The sequence below is a fragment of the Lactuca serriola genome, chromosome 5 (assembly GCF_051521515.1).
Source record: "Lactuca serriola cultivar US96UC23 chromosome 5, Lser_US96UC23_V15, whole genome shotgun sequence".
In the NCBI taxonomy this organism is placed as follows: domain Eukaryota; kingdom Viridiplantae; phylum Streptophyta; class Magnoliopsida; order Asterales; family Asteraceae; genus Lactuca; species Lactuca serriola.
In genome coordinates, this window is record NC_136412.1 from 5,228,492 (window position 1) to 5,240,549 (window position 12,058).

The 12,058-nt window shown below is 33.6% G+C and overlaps 1 protein-coding gene across 3 annotated transcripts; it reads right to left on the minus strand.

The window, feature by feature from the left end:
* Window positions 1-7,564: 7,564 nt before the first annotated feature.
* On the minus strand, window positions 7,565-11,758 carry LOC145051846 (uncharacterized). 3 transcript variants are annotated; one of them, XM_078999674.1, is made up of 10 exons: window positions 11,481-11,758; window positions 11,248-11,371; window positions 9,997-10,131; window positions 9,681-9,824; window positions 9,487-9,592; window positions 9,212-9,394; window positions 8,966-9,125; window positions 8,561-8,880; window positions 8,119-8,208; window positions 7,565-7,793 (listed from the first exon to the last, which is right to left on the minus strand). In XM_078999674.1, the coding sequence occupies exons 3-10, from the start codon at window positions 10,009-10,011 to the stop codon at window positions 7,726-7,728; spliced, it is 1,086 nt and encodes a 361-aa protein (XP_078855800.1). In that variant the 5' UTR covers window positions 10,012-10,131; window positions 11,248-11,371; window positions 11,481-11,758; the 3' UTR covers window positions 7,565-7,725. The 3 variants fall into 3 exon arrangements, with proteins under 3 accessions (XP_078855800.1, XP_078855799.1, XP_078855798.1); XM_078999673.1 differs by lacking the exon at window positions 11,248-11,371; XM_078999672.1 differs by lacking the exons at window positions 9,997-10,131; window positions 11,248-11,371.
* Between the last annotated feature and the right edge of the window lie 300 nt (window positions 11,759-12,058).

The following is a 12,058-nucleotide window of genomic DNA, read 5'->3' on the forward strand; positions in this document are numbered from 1 at the left end:
CAAACCCTAAAAGTCAACAAAAGTCAACGGTCAACTTTGACCCGACTCGTCGAGTGCACTTGGGCGACTCGGCGAGTCTACACGTGTCCACTGTCTCTCTAGTCTTGCTTGGCATGTCGAGTCTCTCCCCTTGCTCGACTAGTTATACCTGGCATGAATCGCGGGGCCACCCCGACTCAACTCGTCGAGTCTCAAGATCAACTCGGCGAGTTCTACCTTGAACTCCAGTCCTCTAACCCCCCTCTAACTCACTGAGTCATTCCTCCAACTCGGCAAGTCACTCACTGAGTGATTTACGGGAAACCCTAACCCTACTCGCCGAGTCTGTCCTTGGACTCGGTGAGTCCATGGCATGTACAAACTCAATAGATCTCCTGAGGTCAGATCTGTTCCTTTGGTCCATAGATCTGACCTTCCCAAGCCTGATAAACACGTAAAGCTCGAATCTTGACACTCATGGGACGCTTAGGAGGTTTCACTTGGTGATTTAGCCCCAAAAATAACATCCTAAGCTCATTACCTCCATAGCTCAACATAAAGCAAGCTGGAATAAGCTCATTAGACCACTATGGGTCCAGATCTGAAGTCTCAATATGAATAGGGGCCATAATCCCACAATTCATTCCAATAAAGGACATAAAAACTCTACATCTATAGATTCCTTCAACAAGACAGATAAAGGGGCGATATAATACCTCAAAGATGAAGTTTTTTGCTCGAAATCCACAGATGCACAACCTCCTTGGTCTCCTCTAAGCTGGAATCACCTCCTTCTTGCAAGAATCAACCACAAAGATCAAGAAATGGCTCCTTTCCTCTCACAAACGCTCTAGCTCTTTTAGGGTTTCTCTCTGGGGTTTGGTAGCCGCAAATGACGGCCCTAAGGGCCTTTAAATAGGTCCCAAACCCGGGAAATTAGGGTTTCATTAAACAGCATAGACTCGTTGAGTCCACTCGTGAACTCGCCGAGTCCCGTCATGAACCCGGATAAGAATCCGCGACCCTACTCGGCGAGTCTAAGCACCAACTCGCCAAGTTCCTCCACAAACTCCAAAATAAATGAATAATATAATATACCTGCGAATTTGGATGTTACATTATGGCTCGAGTTCTTTTCAATGCGCGAGTTTTTTTTTTTTTTTGGTTTTCTTTGATCGGGCCAAAAATAATTGAGTTTTTGTTAACTTTTTTTTATTAAATATTAATATAAAATTCAAAAATTATATGACTTATCTATTTTAATGTATATAAAATAGTCATGCATTGAAAAACGTCATGGCTCGCCAAGGCTTTTCATGGCTCGCCAAGGCTTGTCATGGCTCGCCAAGGCTTGTCATGGCTTAACTTTGACATTGCCGCCAAGTCACGCCTGACACTATGTAGAACCTTGACTCGGGTCATGTCTAATGTTCATGTCATCTCCGTAGCGTTTAAGGTCCTTGGTTTGTTGATGTATAATAATCAAAAGTACATTGCTATTTGAGTTCTGTCCTTGCATCCCGCACACATGAGTAACTACGTATTACGAAGGAAAAATAAGTATTTTTTTAATTGTTTATGTGATCTTAGTTTATGCTTACTAATGTTTATTTGTTCCTGACTTGCTGCAAATAGTGAACATGGAAAAATAAGTATTTATTTTGTAGGCCATCCTAGCTAACTTGCAATATATTTTTTATTTATTCAATTGTTCCAACTCAAAACTAATTAAACCCTTTTATTTGGTTTGGTTATTATTAGTTTTAAACTTTAAAAAGCCAAAAACCGATTAAACCAACCGAATAACACTAACAAAATCACTAAAATCAATTTTGCATATATAACTTTGGCTTATAAAAATCTTGGAAACCTATTTTAATTTTTAGAAGACAAGAAAAGTTGGATGAACACCATCTTCTCCGCATCTCGCGGTAAAAGACAAAACCATTGCCAAACAAAACCTTAGGTAGTGTTTGGTTGATGGGTGTATCAAGAGAACAATAGATATTGTTCTAGTGGGAATGTTTGATTGACGGCTACAAGTTTTGAAGATAGGAACTGAACCGAAGAATTTATGAACCTTTACTATATTCCTCTTTTCATTTTTCTTACATTTCGTTGTTAACAACTTATCGTTTTTCCGTGGTTGTTAAGATCCCGATCTTGATTTTAGGATCTTACGGTTTTAAGATTCTACATGCCAAAAAAAAGATCAAAAAAGATATCTGATGTGTGCAAACTCACTTAGTTTTAAACCTACTTTTAATTATCAAATAACACACAAAAGGCAGTAAACCTATCAATTGTGGTATAGTTAAATAAGCAGGGTATCGATCACAGGGAACGGCAAATTAAAATTAAAAACTAATTTTATCTAAGTTAATTAATAAGTAGGGGTTTTATCTAGTTTTACAAGACTAGAAACTTACTAACTATTACTTACTTAAAAACTAGAAAACAAAATACTAACTAGATTCAATAAATGGAAGGGAACTTCTGGTTAGTTCAACTTAGTTGATTCTATGGTTGATTTCAAGGTAATGGTGCAATGGATTAATTCTTTCGTTGGTTACCGATTCAAGTGATTAGATTCGTATTCACTACCCTAATCCTTAGCAAATAAACTAACTTAAACAGTGGTCAGTTGTCTAATTTAATTAAATTTACTAGATTAATTATTCGGGTTAAGTTAGACTTGCAATAGTTAACTAATTTATTCTTTTAATTAACTTCTTGTTTGATGGTCATCTTACAAGCTTGCACATGAATTTACTCAATTTTCTTATTAATTCTAGTTTCATATTCATTAATCCTAGACATATGGCATAGTGATCACATAGCATATGAGGTTAATAATCAATAGATGTTCATGCTAATCAGTTATCTTCCTATTAACAGAAAATTAATTATTATTCACACACAAGGTTCTTTAGCAAGCTAAAATAACAAAAATTCACCAACTTAGAATTAATCCTACCAATCAATCAAACCATATTGTCAACTTTGTATCCCCAAACAGAAGTCTAAAGGTTTTAGCTCATAATTAAAGTAAATAACAGCAAACAAACAAAGTCAAATTGTTTAACCATAATGATAAAACAAAAGAATAAGTGGAATGATGAAATTTTGCCTCAGTTATTCTTCGGGATTGAATTCTAGCTTCTCTTGTCGTCTTCTAGGGTTTTTTCTGCCTTCTTAATCGCAGCTAAACTCTTCTAAATTGTTCCAGAATTCTCTTTCATCGTTCTGAGGAATTATCTTTATATATACGAATCGACTCGTCGAGTCAGGTGGCGACTCGTCGAGTCCATCTCTCAGTCCCCGTATTGTGATAAGTCTCTGGGATCCCGAGTCATTATCTTCTCGATTCTTCGATCGGACTCGCCAAGTAGTCGACCCTACTCGCCGAGTAGGTGTTATTTTTGGTGTTTTTCTTCTTTATTCCATTCTTGATCTCTCAACTGCTTCTCCTGCTTCCTTCTGCTTCTGAGCTTCATTTTTGGACTGAAAATATAATTCAAACACTTTTAAGTACCTTTTGTCCATAAAATGCAATAATTTAGCTATTAAATGAATAAAAATCTATACTTAATATGAACTAAATATGCACATATCAATATCGATCTCACTAGAATCTATTTGAGTCAAGATCTAAAGTGGGATCTTAGGATCCCGACTAGAATCTTAAGATCTTAATAGGATCCGAATCCACATCTATATTTTTATTATATAATCGAGTCTAAAAAATTCTTCATTTCAACTTGAAATCAAACATTGCAAGTTGTAAAATCATCATGGACCATCATCACTTCATCATGAATTAAACAAGTTACATCCATGATATTTCATTTGTAATTAATGATTTTGTTTCATTTTGTAATTAAGATATAATCTTCCTAATTTTTTACAATTTGTAGCAACAACAAATATGATTCGTGTTTAAAAAGTTAAAGTTGACTCCATATTAACATCTTAACTGACATTAAGTTATAATGTATATTTTACATCCAAGAACTTACAAGCAAGCGAAGCAGTTATCTCGGTAAAAAATATAATATCGGTCATCGGCCGTTATCTGAAATCTCGGTTCTCACTGCGGTATAGCGGTGGTATAGCGTTTTTTATATTATGTAGAATATATATATATATATATATATATATATATATATATATATATATATATATATATATATATATATATATATATATAGGCTTACGCTATTCTACTCAAAGTAATTATTGTGTTATTGTATGCATAAATGTGGGCCAATCATTTTTGGTAAATTAATAAAGTGATTATTGTGTTATTGTATGCATAAATAGGTAACATTCACTTTCTTAAATTGCCAAAAAGTTACTAATTAGGAAACACAGGTTTAATTAATAAAAAGTTTCGAATTTTCAGATATATTTGATTTTCTTAATTTTGAATTGTCATTTTTTTAATTAATTAGCTTATAATTCTAATATAATTATATTAGAATGATATTCTATGAGAATGTCAGATTATCTATTCTTGGAGAATAACAAATTCTTGAACCATCAATTAAAGAATAAAAACAAACATTACATTTATTCTTATAGAATACGGGTAACAATTGCTAAGAATTAAATTTATTATTAAAGAATAAAACTAAAAAAAACTTTCAAATCGGGAAACAAACATCAAAATCTAACAACGAGTAATACATTCTAAAAGAATAATGTGGTCCGTTTCAATTTTGTGGTCCGTTCTTCAAGCATCAACTTCTGTGATTCCAACAAAATTGGAATTTGTGATTCCATTCCAACATAATTGGAATTCATATCTTACCTAACCAACTGCAAATAAAATCATATTCCCCAGCATAAACAAGCATCTGAATACCATCTTCCAAAAGCACTGGGATCCCAACCTTGAAGTTGGAACACAAGAATACCCCGTTTGACTTAGAAAAAGTCAAAATTGAACCATTTCACATCTATCATGAATTCTGATTGACATCCATTAAATCCGATGTATGTTCTAAATTCAATTCCGATCGTGATTGATCCGGATTTTGAAGATATGATATCGACTTCCAATGAAGCTTGCAATACACAAACCAATTTTCTATCATCTGATGCTCGAACAGTGAACGATAATATCGATTTTTGCTTCTAAATGATTTTAGTTGCAACATTCAATCCCAAGTTAGTAATATTCGAAATCGCTGAAGGCTGATACGATGGATTTCTGTTTTAGGGTTAATGTGATTTCAAAATCGAGTCAAGAATTGTGATTCTAAAGATTAGACATCGTTCCAAGTGTGCGACTGATCTCCGAACGAAAGTGGCTTGTGCGAATTTGATTCCAAGTGCAAATCATAATCAACAAACAAAATCATAATATAAAGCTTGAACACGAACGGAAGTCTTACAGAGCGAAACCGATTTCCCCTGACTTTCGCTTCTTGACTTGCAAATTCTAGTGAGTTCGGTGGCGATGGTGGCTGATGGTGTTGGTCGGCGAACGGGCAAGCTCCAGCCTCTTATCTTCTTCAATCATCGGCATCGGTTAGGTTGAAAAAGTAAGGATGGATCGGTGATAAAGAAGCAGTAATAGTTTCAAGGGATTTAAAGGAAAGCAATCCAATATTTTAGGGATTAATTAAATTTTTATTTAATTAACAAATCTTCTCTAATAAATGAAGGTTTTTTTTTGCCACTTGTCACACTCTCATTCATTTTGTCACATATCATTTTTTGGTTATTTTGAATTAATTTTTATTCCATATGTAATTTTATGGTTTTTCTATTTTATTAAATTTCATATGGTGTTTAAATTTAATAATAAATGCATATTAGTTTCATTAATTAACTTTCCTTATAATTTTAAAATAAAGTCTCATTAATTTGTTTTGATTATTTTATCTAAATGATTTGTTTAAATTTAAAAGAGAAAAAAAAAACACTTTAATTTTAGTAATTCAATATTTTTCTCATTTTTCTTATAAATTCAAATTTCTGAAATATTTATATATATTTAATTGTTTTAAATACACCTATGTAATATATAAGGTTCACACCTAGTTAATTAATAGGTAAGATTATATATCCTTATTTAAGTTTTTGAAATGATTGACCCACATTTATGCATACAATAATACAATACTTACTTTAAACACCTGAACCTCTCTCTCTCTCTCTCTCTCTCTCTCTCTCTCTCTATATATATATATATATATATATATATATATATATATATAAGAGTATTAATCAGTAAATCATACTTCAAATTTCAACCCAATATAATTAATTGGTTAATGAATCATATTTCATATATCATATTTAGTTAATTATACTTCACAAACCGGTTAGTTAATCATATTTTAACACAATCAACAATAAAACATATGCAATACTTATCATTTTATCATACTTCAACATAATCACAGTTAGCAAATAAAATAATTAAATAATTTGATAGTTAATCATAATGAAATACTTCAAGTCTTGAAGACAATGAGCAAGACAATACATATATGGTTTCAATGGAAGTCATGACAATCATAAAATCACAATTTTATTCAATGGAATGGCACAAAAGTTTTGGTTTGGACTAAGAAAAAACTATTTTATTCAATCGAATGACACAAAAATCATTTTTTATGTAAAATAGCCCCAAAAATAGAATTTATTAAAATAGCGGTTATAACACCGCTATAACGGCGACCATAATCACGGCACCAATAGCGCCTATCACTATTTATTTTGAAGTAGCGTTTCTTTACTTCTGCTAACGCTATAGCAGCGCCGCGATTGACTACATAGCAAGCAAGTTTGAATACAAATTCATTTCGATAGGATCTTCCGATCCCGATCCAATCTTACGGTTACAGTCTCGCAAAACATAAAAGTATTTTGGATAAGATCCCGATGTTAACCTATGGTTTTTTTTGACGTTTTTTGTTCTCGTTACATTTTACTATCAAACTCATTACAAGAAACAAACTTTTGTGCCATATGTCATGCAAAAGTAATAGGAAAAAACCTTTTTTTCACCAAAAACCAAAAAATGTCGATGCAAAACTTAAGTCTCAACAACAGAAAAATAGAAGGCGATTGCGATACAATTATTAGTAAAGTTTCTCTACAGACCCGTTCAAATTTTGATTATTCAAAGTTGCAAGGGACAGATGCAGCAGAATGAAATTTGAAGCAAATCCCATTTTACACCAAAACAATTATAAAAAATTGGTTATTTAAAACGGCCTTCCCTCCTATCTAGGAAAAAACTTGCCCATGCCTAACCATTGCATTGTACAATAACAACAATTCCCATTCTATTTGTCTGGCATGTTTGTTTTCTAGGGCTATTTTTTATGATGAGGACGAAAATGACATCTAGGTCTTACACAAATGAGAGGGATAGAGCCGAGCCCAAGAAAACTTGCAAATTTTATCTCATTCGCATCGGTCTGAGTTCAACGCATGTCGAACTCAGTACATGTTATGTTATGTAGTGTGTCCTGTAAACGGATCCTTAATGGCATGACATATAGTTTTGATGCAATCCTAGAGAACATCTGTGTGGCAAAAAAAAAAAAATTGAGCATGATGTATGTTATTGGGATTCAGAATTCGTGATATATATTATGCTAAAGTTGAAAGGAATAGCATTTAACATAGTATTGCATGGTACAAAATAGAGAGACTCTTTATGTTGTCGCCTCTTCCAAAATAGAGTATCTTGATATGAGAGTTAAGAGAAATATTACAACGTAACTAAGCCTTATCTTCATCCGACTGTGAGCATGGTGGTCCGGGAACAGAATCAACAAAGAACTCATCCACTGAAAATAACATTATCAACACATTGAGGATACAGATGAAAAATTCCTTTCACTAATATTCAATAATACCTGAAATACCCCTTAATATTTTAATCCACTTGTCAAATTTAAAAACTTAGTTAAAAGTTAAAACTGGTCAAACAGGTTCAAAGGTGCCCAAAATGTGTTAAAATATTTACATCCTCCACAAATTACAAGATACTGATTTTGGTTAACAAATTTTGTATTAATAATTTAGTACTTGATTATATGTCAAAGACTAGACAAACTCAAACATTGCATTTTAGGGTTAGGGGATAGTGGAACTTGTAAACAGTGTTCTTACCAATGTCCTCTTGCTCAGGAGAATCAAGCAATATATCTGAATCAGAAGGCAGAAAGGGTGAACCAGGATAGTTTCCAAGAGCCCCTAGATCTGAAAAAACAAAACAGAATCATACTTGCTAGTTGAATTATCAATCATTCAAACAAAGGAGATAAATGAATGGCTAATATAAATATGGTACTCTTAGCCGTTACAAAAATGTTAGTACGTTTCTATTATGATTTATGAGCAAGGTGTAAAAAAAATGTAAGTATGTTGCTATATGGGTTAGAATTGGTAATGGCCTAATATGAATAAAAAGAAGCGTAAGGACATTGCCTTTATGTGAGTAAAAAATAATAAAGTACATTGCCTATATTAGTAAAAAAAGTCCATTCTTAAAAACAATCATTTGCAAACAATGGGCACATAAAATGACAGGTAAAATTTGGATCCCATTTACCTCCTAGGTTCGACAAGTCTGCTGTTAGATCTGAAAGGCTGAAATTCCATGGAATCTGACCAAAAGATCTAGAATTTCCATTATCTTGTGGTAGATGCAATCCAACAGAACTTGCCACGTCAGATGTAAACGCTGTGTCAAGTGCTGACGTGTCAACTCCCATTCCTGATAGTTCGGATGCAGTGAAGGGAAAATGACCACTGGATGCCACTGACGTAGGACTTATAGGCATATCTGACATAGGTGAAATCGCCCCATTAGCCGGAATTGGAGTTACACCACCACCACCTCCACCTGCATTGCCATCCATTACCATACTCCTGCAACAACACATGGAAAAAACTTTTTTTTTTTATCTTTTTTTATTAATTCGTCAAAATCAAAATATAATAAAACAAAACTCACTCGTTTCCAGAGTTCATTCGTATGGGATGAAAGTTACTGGGAGCAGGGACTCCATTGACCACATGACAGCTAGACATACCCATGGAATCCATATGAGGCTGACCTGGAGTCCCCATTGGAGGTTGCTGTAGAACTGGGTATCCCATGGGTAAGTTGTTAACTGCACTGAAAAGAGTAATATTGAATAATAATTCTACACTTTGTAAAAAATACAACTTCTTTCTTTGTAGCAAGAGATTACCATACCTGGCATGGGATGTACCCCATTGTGTATGGGACCCACAGGTAGCTTTGGAGGCATTGGGTACTTCATAAGGTGATATTGATGCTCGAGTAAATGATTGAAAAGGATGATCTGCTTCTTCAATTTTAACCTTATGTAGTAGGCTCTGAAAAAATCTGCATTCTCTTCTTCTAACTTCTGCCAAACTATCCACCAAAAATGGAAAGTTAACGTGACAATGTAAAAATAATAATAATAATAATAATAATAATAATAATAACAACATAGCGGTGATTACCAAGAGTAGTAAAACCAGGATCTATCCGTGCACGATTTAATAGAGTTTTTACCACCTCATCCCTATTCATATACAACTGCAAACAGCGTTCTATCAAGTTTTGAACCTGCAACATTCAAGATTTATATCAACATACACCAAATCTTGACTTGTCTGTAATACTACAAGAAAGAAACAAGAACAAATTCCCTTACAAGTTCAATATCCTCCCTGGAAACTTTTCTGTTGTCATTGCTGGAGATGGAAACCGAACCAGAGTCAGGGACAGGAGTTTCTGTTCCATTATTATTTTGGTCACTTTGAGACTCATGTTGAGTTTCCGGTGTGTCCAGGGATTCCTGCATATAGCTTCTTAATTTCCGTCACAATGTGTAAAACTAAAATTATGTCTCTTTTTTAACAATTATAATACATCAATATCATTGAAGCAATATTAATCAAGTTACTTCATACTCCCTTGTGACTGTAGTATAAAAAGAGATTTCAAGTTCATAACGCAAAGGTCATAACCTGATTGTTCTTCATTGCCGCTAGATGCTACCAGAAGACATCTCTCCAATGAAATTTTGTTGTTACCTAAGCTGACTTGTTCAAAAATAGTAACTCTTTGTTAAACGAAGATTTTGCGATTTCGTCAAATTTAACCTGAAAGATAATAGACAAAAATAAATATGATATTATAGAAAAAAACGTAATCTATAAAAATAGAAAAATATAAAAAAAAAACATAAAAAAGATAAAAAGACCATTAAATATGTAAATAAAATTATAAAAACTAAATTGTAAAACAAACGTAAATAAACAAAAAAACAAAATCATAATCATAATAAATATAAAAGAAGTTCGTAAAACTATCTTTTAAAAGAAGTTAAAGCCAAAGTTAGTAAAAAGGTGAAAAAATTTATAAGAAAAGATCTAGACCAAATTTATAAAATAATTAAAAACAATTTAAACACTATAAAAAAGATGAAATGAAAAAATTATACTCGAAATATATCAAAAATGGAAAGGAACTGTCCTCCGACGGATGATAAATGCGCGTCACTGGTCCTAGCCACTAAACGGCCACATTACTATTTTAAACCTACTTGAAGCACTGTTCCCGATCTAGATTATCGCCAAGCGCCACACTACGCCGGCGGCTGAAAAAGCAGGTATTTTCATCTCCGAACACATAAACTATACACATCTTATTCTTATTTTCTCCTTCAATTTCTTTTTTTTTTTACCAAAAGGAAGAAACTCTATTGACTGTTGCAGATCTGAACAATAATACGTTGTTAAGTAGGTTTATACTTCAACCAGATTTCATAGATCCATTATGTTTTTCTTACAAGTAATCGAAGTCAAAGTTTGGTATGTTCAGTTATTTAGTGGAAATTGCTAACCTAGTTTGTTAATATTTTCTAACTTTATTGGCGTTTTGACGTCCTGGTCCAGATGAGATGAGCCGAGCTTCTACTGCAAAACTGATATGGTCTTTTAAAGTATCTAACGAAAATTGCGGAGTTAAAGTTGATGAATAATAATTGTCATATAAATAAAACAACGTTGATGTCAAATATGTAGCCATCTTATATCTTCAATTCTACAAAATAACAAAGTTTTGTCTATTATTTTTCAGGTTAAATTTGACGACATCTCAAAATTTTCGTTTAACAATAAGTTGCTATTTTTGAACAAGTCAGCTTAGTTAACAACAAGTTGGAGAGAGGTCTTCTAGTGGCATCTAACGGCGATGAAGAACAATCAGGTTATGACCTTTTAGTGGCATCTAACGGCGATGAAGAACAATCAGGTTATGACCTTTGCGTTATGAACTTGAAATCTCTTTTTATACTACATCGATCAACGTCGACTGTTATTTTCTAAGATCTAACATAACCTAGAACAAATTACAAAATATCACATTATCAATATATCTAACCACAAATCAGAAGCCTAAATCGATTATTAAAAACATATAACAACTAAAAATCGTAAGTCTAGATTACCGGATATGGAGTGGTTGATCTGAAATTAGGTCGTCGGCAGGAGGACGGCGACATACGGCTAGACGCGAGAAGCACGATGGCCGACAATTACATACTCCAGTGGGTCATTCGATTGCTAGAGAGAGGCACGATAGTCGAAGATTGCTAAGAGGGTGTGATGAAGACGAAGAAACGAAGGGGCAAGACGGAAGCAGGAAGAACTCAAGTTGTGTGTGTACTGTGAGATGAATATCTCGTTCTCTCTCTGTCGGCGCCCAAAGGAAATGCAAGAAACAAACCTAAAAGTCAGATTATATGCCTATATATATTTATAAATTAAATATATATTATTTATTATATATGCAAACCGGCCCCGCGGGAGCACGGGACGGAAACACCCACTCCTGATCTCGCTCTCGAAAATAAACGGGGTGTAATTTTGCCCCGCTCCCGCTCCTAAATGTTTAAAAAAATTAGTCTTGTACGATATCGGGTTCCACGGGAACAGGTTTTTTTTTGGAACCGGCCAATAGAATATATATTAATGAAAAAGAAGAAAGTGTCTGTAACCCAAGTGGGGGTATCCACAGGAACAGGTC